At 46.5% G+C, this 25,544-nt stretch overlaps 2 protein-coding genes across 6 annotated transcripts in view; both read right to left on the bottom strand.

Annotated features, from left to right (window-relative positions):
* Window positions 1-25,544, bottom strand: part of LOC8033199 (transcription factor SUM-1) — a 305,941-nt gene that overhangs the window by 254,099 nt on the left and 26,298 nt on the right. For all 5 annotated transcript variants that reach the window (XM_029991553.3, XM_040217851.1, XM_040217856.2 and 2 more), the window contains one exon: window positions 23,197-23,529. In XM_029991553.3, the coding sequence (XP_029847413.1) occupies window positions 23,197-23,529 (333 nt within the window). The remainder of the gene's footprint in view (window positions 1-23,196; window positions 23,530-25,544) is intronic.
* On the bottom strand, window positions 11,657-17,692 carry LOC115332845. The gene is made up of 2 exons (XM_040217874.2): window positions 16,026-17,692; window positions 11,657-11,939 (listed from the first exon to the last, which is right to left on the bottom strand). Exons 1-2 carry the CDS (start codon window positions 17,418-17,420, stop codon window positions 11,835-11,837), a joined length of 1,500 nt encoding a protein of 499 aa, XP_040073808.2. The 5' UTR covers window positions 17,421-17,692; the 3' UTR covers window positions 11,657-11,834.

Genomic DNA, 25,544 nt, shown 5'->3' with positions numbered 1-25,544 from the left:
CTGTTGGGGCGGGACGCTGGTCTTCTTTTGTGTACTATTAATATCCGGTCGATTGAGTCAAGGCAATCCGCTTTCCAAAGACGTTGCCATGCCGACAATTATCGCGTTCATTTAGGCTTAGAAAGGCCAGAATCGAAAGACTATGCAACAAATGCCGCGAAGTCATTGCTCGTGCTCTGCGATTTAAGCGAGGTAAGGCAAAGCGAAAGCCTCCTGCACCATTCGTTGCTGACTAACGCGCCCGATAGTGCAGCTACAACGACATATTAGTTACGAAGCGAGCGGAGCTCACGCACCGGGGCGCCGCCATGCTTCCCGGCATCCTAGCCCCCAGTCACGTGATTTCAAACTCCCTCTCCTAGGTACTGCTGCTAACTTTAGCCGCGGTTAGCGCTTCGAGCAAACGGGCCCAGGTTTTCTTTTCCGCCAGCTCTGCATGATGGCCAATTTACCTCGTTTCTTTATACCGGCTTCTGCATGTCAGGAACATCGGTGGTTTTGATAGAACCGAGTTGGATGGACATCTGAGAATTCGAACTTATTAGTTAATACACTGAAAGCGACACGTACTGAATACATGTATCGATGTAGGAGTGTGGCAGATTTAGAAATATAGAATTTTTTTAATTATAAGCTCGACCACTAATTCAATCTGAGTATTCTTAATCCTAAAGTCAGATTGAATGGAAATATGTAACCAGATGCACCACTCGCTGACAGTAACTCTGTCAAATGGCCACAACAATTTAAGATCCCTCCTCCAGGTCATACTTCAGAAAAACTAATAGTTTATTTTTCGGTTAATATTGGTTAAAACCGGTTACCGGTGAATAATTTACGGTTCCGGTTACGGTTACGGTTTTTATAAATATCAAATAACGGTTTCGTTCCGGTTACGGTTACAGAAAAAATTTCGTTCCTAAACGGTTTTCGGTTTCGGTTACGGTTACGGTTTGAGTCCCTGAAACCCAGCGAAGCGACCGTTCTTCAATCGATGGGCACCCTATTGTTTGGAGATCGGTGGCTTTGCTGCGTTTTCATAGTCGTTAAGCTTTTTTTTTCTTTTCTTTTTTTACTTTCTCCTAAGGTAAGTTCGCTCTTTGCAAATTTTTTAGAAAAAAATGTACGACCTTTGGGCAACGCTGCAGAAGATCGTAGCGCCATAGGTTAAGAAACCGAATTCTGAAATCGATTTTCAAGAGCCTGGCCGCTGCTTGAGACACCCGGTATATATCGAGAGAAAGGACTTACGCTAATTGGTGTGGCGGCGCCGCACAAATCGACATCTTGTGAGAATATCATCAACTACTCCAAACTGGACATGACGACATCCAGCGGCATCTTCCCACACTTTCCCATGAGTACATCTTAAGCGACACCTTGTGGGAATATCACCAACTATTGGAAATTGTACATGGCGGCATCCCGCGGCGTGTCCCAACACTTTCCCACGAGTACATCTCAAGCGTCTCGTTGCAGAAGTATCACCAGCTATAATCTCAACTTGGCCTACTCACCATAGCGTAACAGAGCGGCGAGTCCTCGCGCTTCCCGCGATTTCACTCGACGTTTAAGCACGACCGAGACACTTGCATCCGTGACGGAGAGGTACCGCGTCGGGCTACTGAACGAAAGGTCGCTGGTTTGGCGTCAACCGAGAAACAAGAGCTAAAAATGTTTTCGGGGGAATATGAAAATTCGCAGATGTCGCGTGATATGACGTCACAGACGTCGGCGACCACCAATGGATCTATCCATTGGTTGGCGCACTGGATAGATCGGTAAAAGGATCTATCCATTGACCGATGATCACTATCGTCCGATCATCGGTCGATGATAAATTTATGGATTGATTATCGAAAATCAATTTTTTTTTTTCAGATATCAGGTTAGAATAGGATAGGATTGGCTTACTGGTCGAGCGCTCCTACGTCAGACCAAGCACGCGACCAGTTAGATATCCGGATAAGATCAATGTCAGAAACTATATACCTAAATAACGGAAACATACCGATATCAGAAACATGTTACTCATCGGAACACGTGTTTTAGTATTGAGTGGTTATTTGGATGATCGTGTACACTTTTGCTACTGCTGCTCTGCCCTTAGTATTTCTAGATCGATTCAACGGTGACATGGCGGGAGCAAACGAATGTATTGCGTTTATGAAATATTTGCCAGCCGAGGGCATTAGTCTAAAGTGCTCAGAATTTGGCAACGAATACCATACTAGGAAGTGCTCTGGCGTGGCGAAAAGGGTTTTTGCGGCAATGTCGGTGAGGGCGTTAAATCGTGGCAATGTAACACGTGTAAGCGTCATGCTACCCGTCGGTCTGAAAGGTCTGATGAACGCCACCCAGCACAAGCGGAGATGGCAATTTCGAGGGGCTCGCATGATTCCAATCGAGAGAAGTTGCCGTTCACGAATGAAGATAGCAACGGGAGACTAACTGACATCCTGAACAGGATGCAACGAGTTAACATATTGTTGTTGTTTTTTTTGTTTTTTTTAATGCAGAGAGGTAAAGACTATCAAATCATGTCGAAGCTAGATGCGCGCGGGAAAACGGCTGAAGCAATGGATGCATCGTTGAAAAACCTGTCAGGATAGTACGACCAACTGCTTAAGTGACCGGACGGGCAGAGCGCGACAATTAAAGAGCTAAGAAAGAGACATTCTACAACCCGAGACCGAGGTTTACAAAGAGGGACAAACACAAACGTCTTGAGAAGTTAAGACGTTTGTGTTTGTACCTCTTTGTAAACCTCCGTCTCGGATTGTCTAGTGTCATATAACAACCAGCTCGCCTGCTTAGTCACGTTGTCTTCAACTGACAAAAAGCACGGGTGAAATGGAAGATACAGTAGCCGAGCAGGACCGGCAAATTATGGATCGAAAGACAGCGGTGGACAGTTCAGAGCAATACCCCCACCGTAAAAACATTGAAATTCACGGTATTGCCCAGCGACCATAGGAGAATGTGGTAGAAGTTGAACAGAACTTTGCTGATAAACTCGACATGCTGCAACTTGCCCCAGAGGACGTTGAAACTACTAACCACCTTAGGGTGAGGGAAGGATAAAGAGCGCCAATCCTGCTGAGGTTTGTGGAAAGAAGAACAAGGAAGACGAAGCGCGTGACCTTGAAAAATCAGAAAAGTTGCATCAAACGAAACCTAACAAAACACTGAAAAACCTGTGTGGTCTACTGGGGAGTGCGCGAAAGCAATGTCATCCTGTGCGGGTGCAAAAAGGCAAAATCCTTGTTACACAAAAAGAAGGCGCCGGTGCTCTTCGCATCGAGTGCGAAAGAGACTTAGATAATGTAACGTAAAAATGGAGCGTACTTTCCTCACTATTTAAGAATGGGATGGCCTTATCGCACGATTCCAAACAGGAAGCGATTGTGGCTATCTAAAGTTTAGCCTGATGCACGTGAACGTTCGAAGTTTACGTAAGCAATGGGACAAATTATTGATCCCGTTGTCCGGGAAACTGTCGTCTCTAGACGTGCTGATATTAAGTTAAATAAACATTGTAGAGGAAGCATGTTCGGAATATACTTTGCTTGGTTTACATTTTTATTTTCCATGTAGGGAAGGAAAGAAAAGAGGAGGTTTGATTATGTTTGTAAATTATATTTATTTGTCGGAATTAATTACCGTTTCTCTTTATAATGCAGAACTTTGCGCAGTTTTTGTTCCCAAAGTATTTAGTTCTTCCATTGTATGCGCAGTTTATGGGCCGTCTAATTCTAATATAAAAGTGTTCTGCGATGAATTCGCGACATTGCTACGGCAATTCGATAACAACCGCACATTATATAGGCAGGCGACCTTGACATAGATATCTTAAACGAGACTAAATACGATGTTTTTTTTAACTACTTATACACATTTTTGCCTTTCGGGGTAGAGAACTTTATACGAGATTATAAAAAAGAAGAATATTATGGCAGTACAGTCACTAAGTCATGCATTGACAATATAGTAACTAAGATTATTGATACAACATCAGTGCCGGCTGTAATTATTCACAAGGTAGCAGATCATTATTTAACAGCACTTTCAATGTTGATTCAAAGCTCCAGGAATGAACTGTCAAACCAGAATATATTGAGAACTGTTTTTTGATAGTAAAAAGGTAGACCGTGTTATCCCTATGTACTACTAAAATTCTTTATTAGCTTACGACCATGATACCATTTACAACTTACACGTAGATAAATTTAAATAAATATATAAAATATTTGCCGAACATATAAAATTGAAGCGAAGAAAAAAAGAAATATCTGGATTAACAAAGAATCGCTAGAGCTATACCACTTGAAGGACAAGTTATGGCAAAGATGCAACGAAAACCCGAGTGATGCCACTTTAAGAAACGAATTTCGCGAGCTGAGAAATAAAGTAAGAGCCGAAATTAGATTAGCAAAGAAAGATCATTATACAAGCAAATTTTGTTCTGCGAAAAATTCAAGGAAAAGATGGGAGCTTATGCATGAGTTGATAGGCAAAAAAAGAAATAACATAGACCATGCAATAAGAAAGAAATTTCCAGGATTAGGTAACTATACGGAACTAGCCGAATCATTCAACCGCAGCTTCATTAGTACCGTAGAAACTCTAAGGCAAAAGATAGTGTTTTTTTTGTAAATGACGAACCGGTCGTCCAAAATTTACTGTGTAAATTCGGCACATCCACCAGAAAGAAATGAGCGCGATTTTTGTAATATTATTAATTACATGTCGATAACAAAAGTACGTGGAACGGACCAAATTCGTATTAGGGATCTACACTACAATTTTCCAAAGCTAAAAAATGGTCCTCCTCGCGATAGTTAATGGATGTTAGACAACAGGGAAAATGCCGGAAGGTTTAGAATTGTCAATAGTGTGTGTGTGTGTGTGGGGGGGGGGGGGGGGAGGGGGAGGCCGTTGTACAAAAATGCTAGTAGGACGAGATTAGGAAACTGTAGATTAATATCGATATTCCCAAGAATTGCTCACGTTCTTGAAAAATCTGTTCAAATATTTATGCATACCGTAAAAACTGGAATATAGGTCGAACCGGAATATAGGTCGACCCCTAATTTACAAGTTGTAAAAAGCTAAAAAATTGGCCAAGTAGTATATGGAAGGACAATCGTTATATAAGACGAGGGTCGACTTTTTCAGGTCCATTTTTAAAAATAAATTCGACCTATATTCCGGTTTATACGGTAGTTTCTGTGAAAGATTTTCTGTCAAAGAAAATCACAGGCAACAAAGAAACAGCATTTCACTACTTGAAAATCTCCCAAACAGTGTTAATGAAACGCTTGAAAAAATAAAGCTAGCTTTGCTTTTTTTGATTTGTCAAAAACATTTGATACAACTGATCACGCACTCCTCCTATCAAAATTTGATAAGCATGTTTTTTGAGCACCCTTGAAAAAATGTTTCGTGGACTACTTCACGAACTAATTCCAGATGGTTCAAAGTGGAAGCAGAACCAATAGAAAATCGGAAATCGTCAAAGACAATTTCTGTGGACCGCAGGGTAGCACATTAGGTTCATTATTATTTAATATTTACGTAAACCATCTTTGGTCTAGAATGTTTCAGTGCGCGGACGATACCTTTCTTTTTCTACCGCATGATGGCTACATCCAAGCGGTTTCGCTGCTTCAGAGCGATATAGATTTATAACTTAAATGGTTTGCAAGTAATCTCATTTCTGTTATTGTCAATAAAACTAATGTCGTTTGCTTTCGTAATCGCCATTAACAAGTTACCCTGGCGCGAAACATATATCTACATCTCTATAATCATGCTCAACAAATTTGCACTTGTAGACCAGTACCATGTGACTCGACAGTTAAATATTTAGGTTTAATATTTGACCAACATGTCATGTGGAACCACCAAATAGAATGTACTATTTTTAAAAAATGCGGGTGGTATCCGCGTATTTTTACATGCTAAAAAGTGCTTGTCCCGTGAACTCGCAGAGAACTATTTTAGATATTGAAAAGGGTCGGTCATACGGTACGGAATCACGGAACCTATAGGTTTTGACCTGACTTACATGGAAGAAGGATATAAAGTAAATAATGTATCACCAGGGTTAATGCGTAAAGACGACATTGTACTCGTAGCAGAAAGTCGTGAGGCAATACAGGAACTGATTAGGATTTGCAGCAGGAAAGGGACAGTTTAGGCCTAAACTTCACTATAGGAACAAGTCGGGTATAACACTTTCCAACGACGATAAGGAGGAATTCCTGAAGACACAGGACAGAGTGATAGAACACTTAAAACATAAATATCTGGGAGTATGGTTAAATGAGGGAAGAAAGTATCTAAAAGCACATGAAAATATTGTAATAAGGAAGGGGAAACGAGATTCAGCTATTACAAATCACAGGACCCTCTGGACTTATAATAGATATGAAGTCGTTGGGGGTGTATGGAAGGGAGTCATGGTGCCAGGTCTCTCATTTGGGAATGCGGCATTGTGTATGAGGTCAGAATTCTAGGCAGGTTTAGAAATACAGCAGAGGAGTGTGGGTAGGTTGGCCTTGGGGGCACATGGGAATACACCAAATGAGGAAGTACGGGGGCGGGGGGGGGGGGGGGGGGGGTGTATTGGTTGGGCATCTTTCGAGAATAGAGAAGCGATCAGTAAAGTAATATTTGAACAAAGACTAGCTAAAATTGAGGATACACGGTGGGCAGGCAAAGTGTACAAGTTTCTATATATGAAAAGTCTAAACAGAAAGTGAACAAACCGAACCCGCAAGCTGAGATCTAAATACATTCAACGATATGGTGCCGATCAGAGCATATCAGTAGAAAAGGGAGTAAAGGAAACAGAGAGGAAATTGTGGGAAGAGAGAATGCAGGGGAAATCGACTCTAAAAATATACAAAGCACAAAAAGCAAACAAAAAATAAAGAAGGAACAGTTGTATAATTCATTGGGGAGCTCATTGCTGTTTGAAGCTAGAACGGGAGTGCTAAGAACGAACACATATAGAGCTAAACTCTATGAAATAGGCACTCTATGCGACGTATGCAAACGCGAAAGGGAAACTATAAAACATGTAATTTTAAGGTGCACGGTTTTTGGGCCCACCCTCTTGGGTGGATGACTACGGATTTGGAGGGGGCACTGGAATTTGCAAACATGGATACACGAGTAGATAGGGAAAGAATTGCGGTAACTAAGAGGAGAATGGAAGATTGGTGGAAGAGATCTAGGGAGGTGTAAAAATTCAGATAAAAATAAGCAATGGAATAAAATAAGGGGAGGGTTGTGTTAGAACCAAGTTTATACAAATTTTAAAAAATAAGCAACGACGAAATCTTAGGCTGGGCGGTGCAAGCTGCCGCCCGTTACAAATGGTGTAGCCATTACCATCCATCCATCGCCCGCGCAATTCACGAGCCCTCAACAGACCCCACCGAGATGCGGCTCTTCACGGACGCATCGTGAAATCCGCACACTCGCATCACTGCCACAGGGGTTGAGAACCGATGACGGCTGGAACCGGTGGGCAACTTACTACCTGGATGAGGCCGGACTTGTGCTCGTCACTTGAAAAATGTAATGAATTATCGTTACAAACTACTTTCGCTGAAAAGTAACGGATTACTTTACTCGTTACGTTACAAATTGTTTTCACGTTACTTTTTTCGTACACTTAGCCAGAAAGCAAATAAAACAAGCTTGATATTTTTCAAAAATGTTCTGCAACAATAATTTTTCTTTTTCATAGCCCGTATTATGGTAGTCCTTGTAAAAGTAAATTATTGCATTTAAGAGAAAGAGTGTAGGTGCACTCGGTTCACCTGTAAGCTGACAAGGCACCGAAAGTTGCAACCACACCCACCGTCCCGCTAGCTTAAGGCCTCCGGAAATGATCCCTGGAACTGTGCAAACAAAGCTAGCGGTGCGCATGCTCAGTAGCAGCGTCTACCTCCGCTACGATATTCGGAGCTAAAGTAGGGATATATGAAAGTCCTCTTTTGACTCGGATATTTCGCCTGTTATTCACAAGAAAAGAAAAACTTGGTTCTAGCTTTACAATGTATAGCCAATGCAGAATGCGGGTGTCCCAGCTTATCTTGATGTGTTTCGGTAGATTAGTTTGTTGTTCTTACTGATGACAATGGTGTGTATGTTTTTGGCAAGCAAAGTATGCACCGAAACCTCTATAGGTTTCCGTTCTCCTTAATGCCCTGAATTTTGAACATCTCATTAAGAGATGGCCATGGAGACGACGGACACTCTATGACCGAAAACGGGACCAGTCAAGAGTAAAAATGGTGGTAACGGGTTATCGATCGTTCATCGGTTCTCACTTTTATATCAATATTTGTGGAGTCTAGGGAAGGGGGGGGGGGGGCATAGAGAGCGAGAGAAGCGGTGGCCATCGGTCTCACGAAACAATAGAGGATCACATCACTTTTACGCGTTTCTCTCTCTCTCTCTGTCAGCACTCCTTAGATGGCCTAACCCCCCCCCCCCCCTTTTATGTTGGCAGTTGACTGTAAAGTGAGGAGTGGACTCGACCACCATGCCCAGACAAGTAAACCAAAAGAAGTATCCTTTGTACACTCGAAGACGATGCTCTTAGCCTCGCGCCAGGCGCTTTTCAGCCGTACCTCAAGAGCGTGCTAGAATTCAGTAGCGCTCATCAAAGACAAAGAGAATTCGACCCCCTCGCGTGAGGCTACATCGTCTGTAATTCGAATTGTGAACCCGCGAATCGAGGGGTACGGACCTGCGTTTGATGTCTGTGCAGGTGGCGGGAGACGTCAAAGAAGTTGGAAAGGGGGAAACGGTGTAAAAGACAAAAACAAGTAAACGCGAAGAACTTTCTCCTGCCCCGGGAGAAGAAAAAAATCACGATAGAAGGCGACCGAGAGCCTACACGGCGTTGTCTTACTTGATATTTTTCTTTCGTATATTTGTACATGCCTTGCCTGTTTTTCTAGTGGTTCTCGTGGCCGGTCATACAAAAAGTAGTGTTCTCTTTTCGGCTATTCTCCGCTTCGTGATGTTTTCTATTTTGCTGAACTTACTCTCTTTATGCTCCTTAATGTTCTGCTCGTATTGCTCCAACTACTCTATTATGCCCATATTTTTAGGAAGTAACGAGTAACTAAAGTAATCCGTTACGAATATTTTGTAACAAAATTACATTACAAATTACTTCCGAAAAAAAGTAACGGGGCAATTACAAAACTACTTGAACAAGTAACGGATTACAGGTAATCCGTTACTTGTAACGGATTATTTTTTTAGTCTGGATGAGGCACCCTCCACCACCGAAGGGGAGCTCCGGGCCAATGCCGTCGGGATCAACTGGATTCTCACAGATTCCCAAAATGGTGACGGTGCACACAAAGAAGATTACAATCTACACTAATAGCTACACAACAATTCGCGCACTACTCGGCAAACCCAAGATGAGAACCACTGAGTATGCAATCAAGAACGGGTGTCGGAGGATCCATAACCAGAGGGACATTTCAGTCCGAATCCAGTGGCTGCCGGGGCGCACCGGTTAGGTGGACAACGAGGCCACGCACAACCTGTCGAACGAGGCTTGCAGTTCTCGCCGCTCATAGGGCGTGCCGATCTCCCGTCGGGCCCTCGACCACAGCCCAGAAAAAGAAAGAGAGGACGAAAACAACCTCGAATAAAGAGACCCCATGATCATATACACACCCTCGAGAATCCACTACCCAGAAGACTATTTCGAGGGGCCCAAACTAAAGAGCTTCGCCATCACAGACGACGGGGTGGCGAAGTGGCATCACAACCCCCATCGATCTCACGTTGCAGCAGCTGCTCCCCTGACGAAGCCTCCAGGATCAAACATCTCATCTGACATCTGGTAGTGTGAAGGACTGAAAAACGCAAGACAAACACGCCTCCCGCCGGGAGTGTCTTCGTATGAAGAGTAGATCAACCAAACAGGAAACCAAAAGAAAACCTTGCTCGCACTGTGGAGCTACGCGTGTGAAAACTCATGTGTGCGATGGATTTAATTCCTCACACCCTTGCCCTTCCTTCACCAAACTGGTCAAGTTGCCAACTCTTATAAACCTAATTTATTCCACCTCTTCATTCAATAATAATGTAAGAAAATATAAAAAGTTAATCTTAAGTCCTTCGGGATTACAAACAGCGCAAAAGACGAAGGACCAGGCGAAGAGGTAACACGGACGAAGAGGTAACACAGTTGAGTTTATTGATTGCAAAATCGCAATATATACATCCTTTGTCACGAACAAAAAATTCAGCAAACGTGAACATCACCAACAAAAAAGGCGTCATGACACTGCCGTGCAGGACACGTGCTAAAGAACAAGGAAGTCAAGGAACTAGAAAATTTTTGGAACAATATTTAAAAAAATACAACGGAGCTGGTGGTGATTTATGGTAATAAAAACCCGAGAATCAGGAACAAAGAAGGGGACGAACACAACACAACGTCTCAAACACAGCTGAAGCCACAGGAGGAGTGCTTACACATGCAGCGCCCAGCCTCGCTATCTCAACAGCCTCCAAAATTTCCCGAGTGAGCTGGTCCCTGTGACGTTTAACGACCTCACACCGTTGCAAGTCGGTAGACAACCGCAGTGGCGGCCATGAATGCCAAGATGACTAGAAACGGTTGTGGAGACACTGTATCCGTGCTCTCTTAACGTGTCCTTGAGACAGCGGCCCGCCTGGCCCACGTAACGCTTGCCACACGTCAGAGTAAAAGAATAATCAACCCCCTCAGAACACGCGACGAAGGGACCCCGATGCCTCGTGTAATCTCAATGGTAACCTTTAAGCTCAATATATTCAAAATTATTTGTGTTCCTGCGTAAAACCGAAACTATTTTGATCTACGTTTCCTTCATCATATGTGCGTGTGTGCGTGTGTGTGCTTGTGTGCGAGCGTGGGTGTGCGCGCGAATCTGGATGCGTCCGCTTGCGTGTGTGAGCTTGTGTGCTCTGTGTGTGCGCGTCGCATGTGCGCGCGTGCACGCGTGCGTTCGAGCGCGCGTGTGTGTGTGTGTTTTATTGAACTGTGCCAGTATTATGACTAGTGGATGCTCCAGAATACAGTAATAAACACTAATTTATTAACAATTATCATTATTATTATTAATTCATTGTTGCTATTATTTTTGAAACCCGCCATCATAAAGCCCGGTGGTTCTTCCTGGACACTTGACTACACGCTGGTTGATTAATGGATTGATTGATTTAGTTTTATCTCTGTCTGTCATGATTTGTACATGCCGATCGGCTACTTCCATAATTATTGCGAGCATCCGTCGCTCTTCTAAATATTACGCTTCGAACGCACCTCGAGAAGCCCGACGTCGTGATTGTCCCGAAAAAAACTTCAGGTCGATTAGCAGTTTGAAACGTTTCACAATCCATCTACCAGATTAGCTAGAAGTTTCACCGACTCAACCGACAGAATGATAGTTCAACCACCGATATGGCGAAGCCATTTTCTTTTCTTCTTTTTTTCAGCTTGTCCAGTTTGTGCTTTGTTCGAGCAGTTTCGACCATTAAGCCGCCAGTTTGGCGAGCTCCCTTATCCACTTCGTGCATTTGGTTTTCTATTTTTTTTTATTTTTTTTTCAGATTGCAGTAGGAGGAGGAGGAGGAAAAACTTTATTCAGGGAAAAGGCAGGAGTGTTTTCTCTCTGGTCGGGAGCCCCTAGTCCAGGGCCCCGTTGGCCTCTGCTATCCGCTTAGCCCGAGAGATCAGCATTCGCTGGTCCTCGGGCTTTGCGCTAGACAGCGCAGCCTCCCAGGAGGTAAAGGATGGGTCAGGGATGGGAAGGATGCCTTGCCCCGGTGGAGAGGGGCAGGCCCAGGTAGAGTGGAAAAGGGAAGGTTCGGGGGATTGGCAGCCGGGGCAGGTGCCCCGGTATCTGTTAGGAAAAAATAGATGCTTGTGGTACAAATTTGGGAAAGTGTGTGTTTGTATCTGTCGCCACTCAATCCCTTCCTGCCTAGATAGGTCCCTGTGCGGAGGGGGTAGTGTTCTACGCTGTGATCTGTAAAATGCCGTGATTTGATTGTACGTGTGTAGCGGTGTTGGCTCTGTGCGTAAGTTCGAGGTGGTCATGTTGTGATTCTCCGGTGCCTCCCCTTCCCCATGCAACGCCCGGCCGGCTATTTCTCGGGCGAGTGCATCCGCACTCTCGTTGCCAGAGAGGGAGGTATGTCCAGGAGTCCAGACTATCTGGATTGCGGGTAGTGAGCTTTGATTAACTGTGTTTAGAATGTGCCCACTTCGTTGTGAGACGACGCATCGCGCGAACGCCCTGCACGCTGGCTGTGAATCAGTGATTATGGTACAGGTCTTGTCTGTGTTTTCAGTTTTACGCGAAATCCGTGCTACGGCTAATGCTATTGCCGCTTCTTCGGCCTCCGCGATCGATGTGGGAGCGGCGAGAGACGCTATCGCTTCACCTCGTCCAAGCGAGTCGCAGACGACTATGCATTTTGCCTCACGTGGGGAAGTGTACTCCCCAGCGTCAGTGTAACAGACGTCTGGGTCGTTTTGATACTTGAGCCTTAGGTAGCGGGTACGCGCGAGGCGTCTACCTGCATTAAGAGTGGGATGCATGTTCTTTGGTAGGGGCAAAACTCGTATTTTAGCCGCAATGCTCGGTGGGACAGATTTTAGCCGCATGCAGCCCTGTTCTTTATTAAGCGGTTTGTAGCCGAGCCTGGCTAAGAGATTTCTTCCAGGCTGTGTGTAGCTGAGTCTTGTACGCTGTCCAACAGCCTGAGCCTCAATCAGTTCTTCTATAGTATTATGAATACCAAGTCGAAGAAGGCGCTGCGTGGATGTATGCTGAGGCAATCCAACCGCCGTTTTTATAGCAGTTCGGAGGATCGTATTGAGAGTGTCTATCTCTCTGCGTTTAAAGTTATGGAAAGGACAATGGTAGACAACTCTACTTACTAGAAGAGCCTGGACAATTCTCACGGTGTCGGCTTCTTTAAGCCCGCCACGTCCATTGCCCACCCTTCGTATGAGGTGGGCAATCTGCTGGCATTGCCTGCGAAGCATTTGCACGGTGAAGGATGCCTTGCCGTTGGACTGAATATGTAGGCCGAGTACTCTGAGTCTGTCGACTGTGGGTATCTTCTCTCCATTTAGATTTAAACAAATTTCATCTGCTTTAGTGCAAGGTTTGCTTCTAATGAGTAGAAGCTCAGACTTGTCGGCGGCGCAAGTTAGTCCTGCTGCTTCTGCAACCTTTTGAGTGATTTCGACCGCCTCCTGAAGTCCGTCCTGTATCTCACCATCCGAACCCTTGCTTGTCCAGATGGTGATGTCGTCTGCATACAGAGCATGCCTGACGTTAGGGATGGCCCCCAGCAGGGTCGGGAGACTTGAAATGGCTATATTAAAAAGAGTCGGCGAAAGGACGGAACCCTGTGGCGTTCCCCTCCCCGAGAGCTTGATGGGCTGGGAGCGAAGATCTCCCAGCCCTAGAGTAGCGGTCCTGTCCGTCAGAAACGCACGGACATAATCGTAAGTTCTTTTGCCGCAGTGTGCTCTGGTCAAGCCCTCGAGAATGGCGTCGTGAGACACGTTGTCAAAAGCTCCTCTAAGGTCCAACGCGAGTACCGCTCTCGTCTGCGTTCTTCCAGGAAAGTCTAGGATGTCCTCTTTGAGCTGTAGGAGGACGTCCTGTGCTGACAGATTTTGTCGAAACCCGAACATTGTGTCCCCAAGAAATCTGTTAGCTTCGAGATGGGATTGAAGGCGTCTGAGAACTATGTGTTCCAGAAGCTTACCTATACACGATGTTAGTGAAATGGGACGAAGGTTTTCTAGCGTGAGAGCCTTCCCAGGTTTTGGGATGAAGGTGATCTCGGCGTGTTTCCATTCCGGTGGGAGGACACCGGTACTCCATACCCTGTTAAAGTATGATGTGAGGGCCGAAACGGAGGCATCGTCCAGATTCCTGAGAATCCTGTACGTGACTCCGTCCTCTCCGGGAGCGCTATTGCGGGTTAGGCCAGTGAGTATTCCCCTAACTTCGTATTCAGATATGTCCTGATCCAGCGGATGGTCTGCTTCTTCGTGGGGATATGGGCGGTAGTTTGGTCTGGGGCCGGATGCGATGTAACGTTCCTTTAGGAACTCCCACAAGGCGTTCTCCCCGTTGTGTGCCGTTTGATGAACAAGTTTTATTATAGCCTTGTTGGTTTCGGTCCTAGTCTTTGTGGGGTCAAGCAGACTCTTGAGCAGACTCCAGGTCTGCCTAGTTCCTAGGGTACCTTGTAGTTTGTCCCATAGTTTATGCCAATTAGATTGGGTGAGCTCCTCTGCATAACGCTCGGCTTCTTGGGTAATTTTGGCTATGCGAATTTTTAGTTTCCGATTATATTTCTGTCTTCTCCATCTTTTAGTTAGGCCACGCCGGGCTTCCCATAGATGAAGAAGATGCGGGTCGACGACGGGCGCCTTGTCCGTCGTCTGAACTGTCTTGGTTACTCTCTGAATGTCGGCGTGGAGTTTTCTTACCCATTGTGCCAATGGTACGTTTTCATCTATCTCTTCGGCGTTTGTCTGAGCCCTGAGCTGGCGGAACGAGTCCCAGTTGACCAACCGCAGGGCCTTCTTGTGTCTACGATGAGCCTGCACTGGAACTTGAATTTCAATGATAAAATGATCGCTGCCCAGACTCTCCTGGAGGTTGGTCCACGTGCACGGGCCTCTCGCTCTGGCGAGGGAGAGGTCCGGGCACGTGTCGCGGCTCGCGCTGTTCCCTACCCTCGTGGGCTGATCCGGCTCGTTGAGGAGCGTAAGCTGATTTCTGTCTATGGCCGTGGCTAGTTTTCGTCCCTTCACCGACTCTTGATAATATCCCCATGCCGGGTGGGCCGCGTTCAGATCCCCTACTATGAGAAGCGTGTTCTCGCTCGGTTTGGTTAAGGCGATAGCGTCTCTAAAGATTGCGTCAAAGGTGTCTTTTTTCGCCCTTGGTGAACTGTACAAATTAAGGACGAAAAGACTGCTCTGTCCGCTTTTCTGCGGGAGCAACTCGAGAAAGACATATGGTATGCCAGTGACCCTTTCTAACTGATGTGGAATGAACGGTAGATGTTTGGCTACGAGAGTGGCTACCCTCGGAGGTACGCCCTCGTGTTCCGGTTTTGAAGCACAAGTCACGTATCCCGAGAGTGCCGGTGTACACGCGGTTTCCTGCATTGCGATAACTTCGGGTTTTTCGTCGAGTGTGGCGAGGAACTGCGTGAGCGCCCCGCGCTTGCGCCGATAGCCCCTGCAGTTCCACTGCCAAACGCGTATGTTACTGGGTGGGCGTTTGCGGAGGATCGGGTGGTCCGCCGCTCTGACTCTGTTACTGTCCCGTTCCATTGTGTTGTTCCTGAGTAAAGTTCTGGGGATGGTTCTGGGATAAGCTTAAGTGCGTAACTGGGGGAGACCCTGTTCCGGACGAGCGGTGTCCCGCTGCCTTGAGGCTCTTTACCCCGAGCCTGTGTCGAGGCATCGCGGAGAGAATGTCTCGAACCAGCTCAGGGAGTTGGGCTCTATTTTCCTTAAGGATTTGTCTACGGGCGTTGTCCATGCCAGTCTGCATGTCCCCTTTGAGTGTAGTGGTCATGTGATCCAGTTCCTTGCTAATACCAAGTCTGGCCTCGGCGATCTGTTTGGCTACTTCGCGTTTAAGTTCTTCGCTGAGACCGAGTGGCTCAAGTCTAGATTTTTTAAGTTCCTCCCTAGATCTCTGCATCTCCTCCCTAATCATGCGGAGCTCATCTCGATAGCTCTGCATTTCCGCCCTGAGTTCACGCCTCAAGGTGTCCAAGAAGGAAGTGTCGGTGGCACAAGGATTGCTTTCAATGAACGTGTGCTGAGTGTTTTGTTTGTGTGTGTGGTGTTGTGTCCTAACGCTGGATCTAGGAGCGGGAGAAGGGGGGCATGCGGGGAATTGGGAGGGAGTGGGAGGCTGCTGCCCTGTCCAGCTCACCTTCGGGGCCTCTGGACCGGGGCTCCTTGATTTTCGGGTTTCAGCTTCCTGCGCCGACCGTTGTTGCTGCATCCTCCGTCTCGACCGGGATCGGGCTCGGCTGCGGGAGCGAGATCTCGCCTTGGATCTGCTCCGGGCCCGCTTGGATCCGGAGCGGGTGTCTGAACCTTGAGGGCCCGTCGACGTTGGGCTGCTGTCGAGTGCTTCAGAGGCCAGCAGAGCGTACGGGTTTTGGTTCGCCCATCCCCTCGTTGGTAGTCGTGGCCACTGCTCCTCGGGGGGTACAGCCTGGGTCGCTTGCCCGGGTTGAAGCGGTGAAGCCACGTGCTGGGGCCGTTGACTTCCCTGCTGATGGCGGCCATGTTGTTGTTGCTGCAGGTACTTCTGAACGCGTGACTTGTTGTACGGTGCTCGCTGCCTTGCGGGGCATCGAGGGTCCGTAGCCGGGTGAGCCCCGCAACAATTCACGCACTTCGCTTCGCATTCGTGGGAGTCCATGGCACTGCCTTCAGTTCCACACTTTGAGCATCGTTGCTTTTCAGGCTGAGGGCACACGTCCTCTCGGTGTCCTAGTCCTAGGCACTTAGTGCAGACTTGTTTTTTGGGTCTGTAGACCCTGCACTCAAATTCGCCGCCATCGATATACACTAGGCGGGGAACCCTGAGTCCGTGAAAAGTGATGATGGCTGAGGTCGTACTACCCATCATTCGAGCGTTCAGGACTATGTAGTTGGTGTTCCGTGCATTGAGTTCTTCAGTGAGCCACTCGGACGAGGGCCGAGATGTGAGACCCGAGATGACCCCCTTACAGGAGTCGTCCGGCATGGCGGCGTAAGGTTTTACTCGGAACTGCTTTTCTCCGAGTGCGATGGAGGAGATATTGCAAAGCCGCTCCAACGTGTCGACACTTGGAGTGCTCACAACGGCCAAGTTCTGGTCCTTACGGAGCCTCGTCTTGATTTCCGCAGTCTCGAGAGGAGTGAGCTTCGCCGCCAACTTGATGGCTCGGTAGACTTGATCGGGGCCCCAAGCTCCGAGGTTCAGACCATCCAAGGGCCGGACGACCACTTTGTAATCCTCAATCGGTAGCGGTGGGAGCTGTCGCTTCCGCGGTTTCGACGTCTGGCGGGTTTTCGCGCCCGTTAGCATCTTGCCAGGGGGTGGTTGCTCGTCGTTCCGTCTAGATTCTTCTAGAGTCTTCCGGTAGGCCTGGTTTTGAAGTCTTTGTTGTTTCCGGCTAAGTATCTTGATCCAGGGCGGAAAGTTTGTCTCCTCCGCTGATTGCGGCTCGTCATTACCGGGGGTATTATTGGTATGGGCTTCGCCCTGCACCTCGTCCATATCCTCGAGTTCGGGCATGGTGTTTACATCAGTCGGCTGTCCAGTCGGCTCCATGCTTGGGTAGCCCGGGGGGTGGGGAGGGACCCCCGGACGCCCACTCGACGGCGAAGAGCGCCGCCGGCGCGCCGGTGAAGTAGGCTTCGCTGGGTCTAGCTACTTTTCCCCGCGTTCTAGTGGTTTTGGTCAAAACTGGTGAAAATTTGGCTCACCCAGTCAAAGGTTGCTTCCGGGGGTCCGCAGCGGTGAGGACTTTCGGTGGAAGTAGTTTTTGCCCGGTCCTTCGGGTATCTGCAAACCGGCACTTCTTCCAGTGCAGGCGCCGCTATCACTTTGATAATAAAATGATAGGCGGGCGGGAGCTCGGCGCAGCACGTCTATCTCCCTCGAGCTGCCGGAGCGAAACAACCATTGCAGTAGCGTGATCTCCAATTTTGCCACTCCAACAACAGTACGTGCCGTTCAAATTCTGCTATTACCAGTTAAAATGCAACGTGTTTCTTTTTCTTTTATTATTTTCAAAAGGGCAGCATTGGCAGGCCTCGTCGCATAAAGTCGCCTACCAAAGCTGCCATTAAACCCTTCAAGCGGCTTAACAGCGCAGCTGAGCGCACGAGGTATACATATGTGTTAATTAGACTTAAAGGGAATTTGAAGTACTTTTTAAGAAATCTGAGTCAGGAGCGGACATCTATCGCGAAAGGGATCCAACCGAGGGGCTTCTAGTGACTAAATTGAGATCTAGGCCAATGGCTACAACCAGAGCGTAGATTATGACGCAGCGTTTGACCCCCCGCAGCCCAATGTTGCGTCAGCGTTCCGCTTGTGTTCCACCAGTGAAGCCGAACGTGGACGCAGTCAAACAATTGGGCAAGAGTCATGCCCAATCTTTGCCCCGCGCTCAATGGAGAAGGCTGAAGTAAATAGTCCAGTGCGCGTGTCTTGTGTCGGTAAACACAGAACTCCGAGGAAAACAAGCAGGACGTAGCGCCCCTATAGTTCCATCTCCTCGCCAATAGCTCTCTGTCCCTTGAATTCTGTTATCGCACATTTCTTGGGCAGAAGTGAACGTAAACGTGCATCTATTTTGTAAACTACTCGCAGCGATTGCTGCCATGCATGCGGCTATCCTCTTTGCCGTTTGTTATCTGTCCGGAACGTCGTGTCGTCATTGTCGGCATCCCCGAGCCAGCCTATTGCCGAGCACCCGCTGGTCACGTCACTTTTGCTGATTTCGCTAGTTTCCTTAAAGTCCCTATAGATAAGAGCAAGTAGCGACACATTCTGATGCGTCAACTGCGTGACGGTGCAGGTTTTACGAAGTGAACGCACAGTAGAGGTTTGAGCCGAATGCCGCCATTTTGTTCCAGCGGAATGTCTTTTGTCATTTGTGTTGGTTGTCGTTACTTGGAAAAGAAGTGTCAAGGGACCTTAAGTTTGCTACCCTCGGAGCGCCGCAACGGGCGTGTCTACCTCCAAATTTTAATGGGCTACTACGACGCTCCTTTTAATAGGATCGTAATAAAACTTAAGACGCATAATTTTTAAGGCGCTTACATTACAACTTTTACTGTCTGGTCGAATTCAAGGACCCCTTCAGCTTCCCTTTAACCCTAACCAAAATTTTCGAATCGCAATAGCTAAAGTATTTTTTATTAGGGAATTTATTTATGTTTAGCTAAATGTCACATCACCTTCAATGAGAAACAACTCATTAGACTTGATTATGCTCTTCCAAGCTGCATTTTGATTTATCCTTTTGGTGATAAAGTCACGAAAGAAATTTCGAACGAAACGAGCATGTAAACATTTTTTTGTAATGTTCGAGAAACATGTGCGTGCGAGAGGGAATAAAATATGCAATTAAAATAGAAACAACGTTCTTGTTGTAGTTTTAAATTTTTCAGACAAAAATACGCGAGGAATAGATACAAATCCATGCTTGTAAGTTTTTAATCAAACCACTGTCAGAAACAGATTGGGGTTTTCCGCAAGATGCCGTTGCGCGTGGAGATATAGCAGTGATTGAAAGACAAGGATTTTTTTTTTAATAAGAATTGAAATTTAGAATTTAGAATTGTCAAGATGTCATATTTTCTATAAATTCCTATATCTGGCGTTATTTTTTCTATAAAAAATGCAGTCAGACAAGGACCATATAATATTTTCATATAAGTCTAAATATGGGAAAAATACATGTTATATATGGGTGTATAATATTTTGACATATTAGACTAAATATGAGAACATGCCATATAGTCGACTACATATAGCCATTTATGGATTTAATTGACACCATAATTGGGCATATCCGTTACCACACGTGGTCATATAGAAAGTCCCCTTTCCATATATTTACCTGCTCATATGCTAATATACTCCTTGGGAAAACTATCTGGCTCATATAGGACATTTTTCTAAGGGCTATGTCGTCTCCAAGAAATTGTCCAACCGCGTTCACCGGATCCAACGAAAACAGAAAAAAGAAAACGAAAGTCGTACACCATAACCATCTGAAGAGACTAGTCGATATGAAGCAACCAGCCATGCTGCCTCCTTTTCAAATCATTTTGAACATTCGAAGAAAACATTTCAAAATCTCGCTCTTTCTCCCCAGCGTCCCAGAATAACCAGAATACATCGTCGACACGGGAAGCAGTTGCTAGCGCGAAGCCTCGGGCCCATTTGAATTGGCAGGTTTCCGCCATCTCTCGTCGCACCTTCGAGACTGCGGAGGGAGCCGTCTTTGCGCTCTCGACGAATCCGGCATCTCGGCAGCCCTCGCTTTCCTTCGCCGTAGCAGAACCGCTATATTTGCTGCTGTAGACGCGCAACCAACTAAGCCCAATGGATTCCCCTTCGTTTCATCTTGTGTTGAACCGCAGCCGATGGCTACGAGCCGCCACACCGAATCTAGGTCCAGTTTAAAAGTGACGTCACCTGGATTTTCTGGCGTGTATCAGTGCGCAAGTTAAAACGGCGCTGGTTGAAAGTCCGGCGTGGGCGCGGTGCGAATGAAACGTTTTTGTCTGATTAGTTTGAGAAAATTCTGACTTCTCTGGTCGATTTACTGGGCCAGTTCAAGTATTTTTGGTGATCGTGGTTGGAACCGCTTGACGTACCGAGGCTGACGCGCAGCTGTTCAGTCTCTATTCTGTGAGTGGGATCGGTACGATGGCACGGTATGCTGACACAAAGACCTTACACGTAGAGCGGGAGCAGGCTCCGCAGAAACTCTTCGCTTCACTTTTTGTGCCCCACGAAAAATTGGAGACTTTTACGTCACGCAACGGGTCAGGTAGGCCTGGGCCCTGGACAATGGAACGCCGACTGCAACCTAACACCCTTGCTAAATGTCTCGCCTGCATGGACTCGCAGGCCTGGGCTCGCGTGTCGGATTTAGAAGTACCCATATCAACTACTCTAAGCTTTACTAACATACATCACAGATATCTGTTTGGAAGTGACTGACGAAGCACGTGTGGCAGATGAAGCTGCTTTTGTTATTTTTGCAACGCCAATGAAGGCATGCGGCACAGAGGAATAAACCTATTTTTGCCGGCGACACCGGACATGTTGCTGTGGCACTTTTCTTCCGCATTCGCCACAGCTCAGACGTTGTTTCGACGATCGCTCTGTACGACTCGCTCGGAGACTCAAAGCGAAGTTTGCAGGACACGTTGAGCACAATTTGTCACGTTTCGTTTACAAAAGCAGATTGTTCTGGAAACACTGTCTGGAAAGAAGCTGACGAAGGAAGCCCCGGTGGAGACGCACCTGCTGATTCCGCGGCTATTACGGGATTTAATATAGAACTACAGAAAACAGCGAACGAAAGTGAGAGCGCAGTGACATCTGTCACGTCACATTTTAAACAAGATGCAAGGTCGTTTTAAACTTCAAATATTGCTTACAATGAATATCAATTTCAGGTTTAGTTTGTACTTAATTACTTCTAAATTGAAAACGTTCGTTGTGAATCTGTGCAATGCGTCACATTGGCCATGGTGCCATAAATGTTGAATAAACGAACGTGACGGCAACGACAACGCAACCAGAAGTATAATTTCTCCAAACGTACAGCATATTTATATTACATCGAAGCTGTATATGACTAACACTCCATGCATTTTTGGTATAAATGTGCAAAAAACAAGTCAGAAATTGCATGTAAGAGCGCTCTATCCTATGGAAAGGCATATGCGCCTCGTCACCTAGATATTCATTTTTAGAAGGAAATACGTCGAAACGTGTGTTAAGGGAGATACATCAGAGAACAAAGGGCCCTCTCCTGCTCTAGTCGGATGACGTCACTGCTTTACATATATAAAAGCCGCAGCTGCCGAGCAGAGCATCCCATTGTGTTCTGCAGTTGCTATGGGAAGGCCACGTATAGTTAGGACTCCCCAAGAGCAACGTGCCTATGACGAGCGCCATCGGTCATGTGTAGATTTATCTTTTGCAAAGAATTTCACCGAAGTTGTAATGGAATCCATTAGTGTATATCACAGTGATCACACAGCAATCATCAATACCGTTTCAAAATGATATATACAGTAAAACATTTGGTGAAGTGCTTTCGTGTGTCTCTTGGTGATTCATTTGTGGTAATGCTCCACAGCTCTCGTAGGCCAACGACGTTCACAGAGTGAAATGGCTCCAAAGTATTATTAGACATCACATTTAAGAGCTTCATTAGTAAAAAAATTATTTCTCTCGTCCCCCTTGTTTTCCAGGGATTATTATCGTTATTCTTGTCCAGCTCTCTTGCCCCGTTTGCATTAGATGCATTATCATAACCTTAAAATGTAGGACCTTCACCATTGTTGGGGTTAGACTGATGGCAGCTGTTCAAACCCGTTTGCTCTATGACGTCTAACTCCTGGTTAGCTCAGATGGCAGAGCGCTTCTACGAAAATGGAGAGGTCCCTGATTTGATATCAGGACCAGGCGATTTGTTTTAGTCGCACACCAGTCATCTAGATCTGTTTAGGGATTTGTGTCTGGCCTTTTTCCCTTTTGTTCTTCTTCTCCAGGGATTATTATCATGATGTTGCAATTAATGCAAATGTGACAGCTGACAAAACCCGCTTGCTCTACTGATGTCTAGCTCCTGGTTAGCTCAGTTTGTAGAGTGCTCCAATGGAAAAAGAGAGGTTCCTGGTTTGATACGAGGACCAAGCGGATTTTTTCGGTCGCAGACCAGTCACCTAGCTTTATTTGGAGATTTCTGTTGTTCCTTTGTTCTCCTTGTCCTGGTATCGAACCAGGGACCTGCCGATTTCCACTGGAGCGCTCTACTAACTGAGCCAACCAGGAATTACACGCCGGTACAGCAAACGGGACTATTATCGTCCTTCTCCAGGGACTATTATCGTCATTCTTGTCAAGCTCGCTTGCATCTTTGTATTAATAACATTATCATCATAACCTCAACAGCAGGCCGTTCATTGCTGGTGTTAGGCCGGTGGCAGCTGTCAAAACCCGTTTACTGTACTGGAGTATAACTCCTGGTTGGTTAAGTTGGCGGTGCTTTCCAATGTAAATGGACAGGTGCCTGGTTCGATACCAGGACCAGAAGGATTTTTTTCAGTCCCGCACCAGTCACCCAGCTGTGTTAAGAGATTTGTGTTTGACCTTTGTCCCCCTTATTCCCCATCTCCGGGGATTATTGTATTTATAAATTATGAATCGCTGGTACAATACACGAACATTACCTTACAGAAACGACTATAAGCACCTTGTACTCTGTCTTTGACGCCGCTGAAGTATAGTTAAGTATGTGGCATATTTTTCGAGCAGGCAGTTGGTGGCCGTTGGAGCCTGCCCTCACCTTCGGCAGCCTCTGGGCCGGGTTGGCGCAGCTGCGCCTCTTGAGCACCTCGAAGGCCTCGTTGACCCTGTGCAGTCGTCGGCGCTCCCTGAGCGTGGCGGCCCGGCGCCTGTCCACGGCAAGCGTGCGCCTCTTGCAGGCGCGGCAGGCCCAGGCCAGGCAGCGGCGCACGCCCCCGAGGGAGGCGCACGGCGCGAGCACGTGCTGCTCCGTGGCTCGGGGTGCCCAGGCATCCGACGAGTGCTCCGAGTCCGACCCAAGGCGCGAGTCGGCGCAGCTGTCCTCGCCCGAGCGGCACGGCGCCTCGAAGCGGCAGCTGCGCATGTCGCTCACCTGCATCGGGCCACAAGGGACGAATGCACTCAGCCTGACACAGGCTACTTTAAATGGTTTCCTTCGGGCAATGGCGTGTTTGCTCGCTTCTTCAGACACGAGATTTATAATAAGCAAGTACCTCCAACTTCCATAACAATGTCAACAATTTATAAGTAGACGTTTCTTCTCCTATGCGGGAGACATCATCAGTCCAGCCTAGGAACAACCCGACTAGCTACCAGCAATCAGAGGCTTGGTTTGTCCTCTTCATAAGAGAAGAGAAGGACAAAGCAAGCGTTTGGTTGCTGGTTGCTAGTCGGGTGTTCTTTGGCTGCACCAATTATGTCTCCCGCATAGGAGACGAAACGTCTACTTATAAATTGTTGACATTGTTGTAAAAGTCGGGGGTATTTGCTGTGTAATCTTGAATCCCGGCTTTTCGAGCATTTTTGCGCACGATCTAGATTCCTAGAACAACGTGGTAAAAAGAAGAATTGTTGTGCCTGACGAGGCCATGTGTATACATCGCTCAGCAGGCAGCGACAAAACGATATTTAAAAAAAATTTGAGAAAAATAATTCGTGCAGCACCAGTTCATAACAAGAAGCCAACAATAAGTTTTTTTTTTTTTTTTTTTTTTTTTTCTAGAATGATTGTACCGATTTGAACATAGTATGGCGTGCGTGGCCTTGTGGCAGCGCGCGCGGCTCCCACTGATAGTTTTTATTCTACGATTTATTGCTCCAATGAAACGTCCCGGTACATTCTCGACAGTTTTTATGTCCCCTACTTTAGAAGCGACCCGAATCTAGAACATATAGAAAAGATCCCTAAATCAGTCTTACGCTAGGGCTCGATCCTTCTTCCTCGCAGACATGGACGCCTGCGGCGCCCATCATTGAACATTTTGTTTTGGCGCGAGCTCACCACATTAACCCTCCAGTTTCCTCAGCTATTCATCGTCTCGTCCCCCCTCATCCTTGACAATGAAGGGGCACTGGAATACAATTCAATAAAGTAAACACGGGGTACATCCTTCAAATCGACCAAGCAAAGAATATGATTTGAAAAACAATTTATTCCGTGGGCCTTAAATAAAGGTATCGTTCTGCTGTTTGTTTATAGAGTGCAGCTCTTAGGCGCCCGTTTCCGCATAAAGCGGCGTCGCCATCGTCGTCACCATCTTTTAAGTTGTGTTTTCAGTCACAGTCCTGAATCATTTCTAAAATGGCTGATTGTTTGTTACGTGAAGCTGTTCAATATGCCAATTATTTAGCTCCATAGTTTGTTCTTGACTGAGGTATATTCTATAAGAGCCATGTCAAACATTGTATTTAGTCTAGTAGGGTACGCTGTTGGGCTAGTTGGTTCATCTTAGTGAATCATATAAAATAGCGCAAAAAAGACAATGACAAGAAGTATACAGGACAAGCGCTAACTTTCAACTAGTTTTATTCAGGAAAAGCAAAGCATATATGTATACGCACGACAGGCAAAGCAGCATCACGTAAAAGTTTATTAATCTTTTACCCTATCATTCAAAAACTGATATGTATTACTTTGGAGTACAATAGAAGTGTCGCTGACACATTCCGTCCCACTTTTTTTTTATAAAAAAAGCTTCCAGTAGCTCTCGAGCGACCGTCTCTTCGGCTTCTCCCTAGCATTCTTATCTGCTGAAGTCGCAGAACACAGCCGCACGTGTTGCAATGGATAGACAAATGCGAGCCATATTTATGTTTTTACTGATAATGCGTGCTCCCGTGCTCGTTCATTGATGCAGCGCTCCGTCTGGCCGATGTATACGTTACCACAACTCAGTAGGATTTCGTAGACCACACCCACTGTGCAGTCCTCGTGAGGGGTGACGTGTTTCTTAGCACATGGTGCGTTTGCCTTCTCATCAGAAATGCAGCCAACTTGTTGGGGGCAGAGAACACAACGGGAACACCGTACTTGCTTGCAACCTTCTTCAGATTATGGGCAACCTTGTGGATGTGCGAAATAACATCTGGTCTTTTTGTTCTCTGCCT

The sequence above is a fragment of the Ixodes scapularis genome, unplaced genomic scaffold, assembly GCF_016920785.2.
Source record: "Ixodes scapularis isolate PalLabHiFi unplaced genomic scaffold, ASM1692078v2 PGA_scaffold4__175_contigs__length_147842914, whole genome shotgun sequence".
NCBI classification, from domain to species: Eukaryota; Metazoa; Arthropoda; class Arachnida; order Ixodida; family Ixodidae; genus Ixodes; species Ixodes scapularis.
Note: the sequence above shows the minus strand (reverse complement) of the source record. Positions and strands in the feature narration are given on the sequence as shown.

Coding starts and splice junctions, on each gene's coding strand:
- LOC115332845 (XM_040217874.2), bottom strand. CDS start 17,420: ATGGAGCCGACTGGACAGCCGACTGATGTAAACACCATGCCCGAACTC. Junction 11,940..16,025: donor CCGGTCCAGAGGCCCCGAAG/GTGAGCTGGACA, acceptor TTTTCCTAACAG/ATACCGGGGCACCTGCCCCG.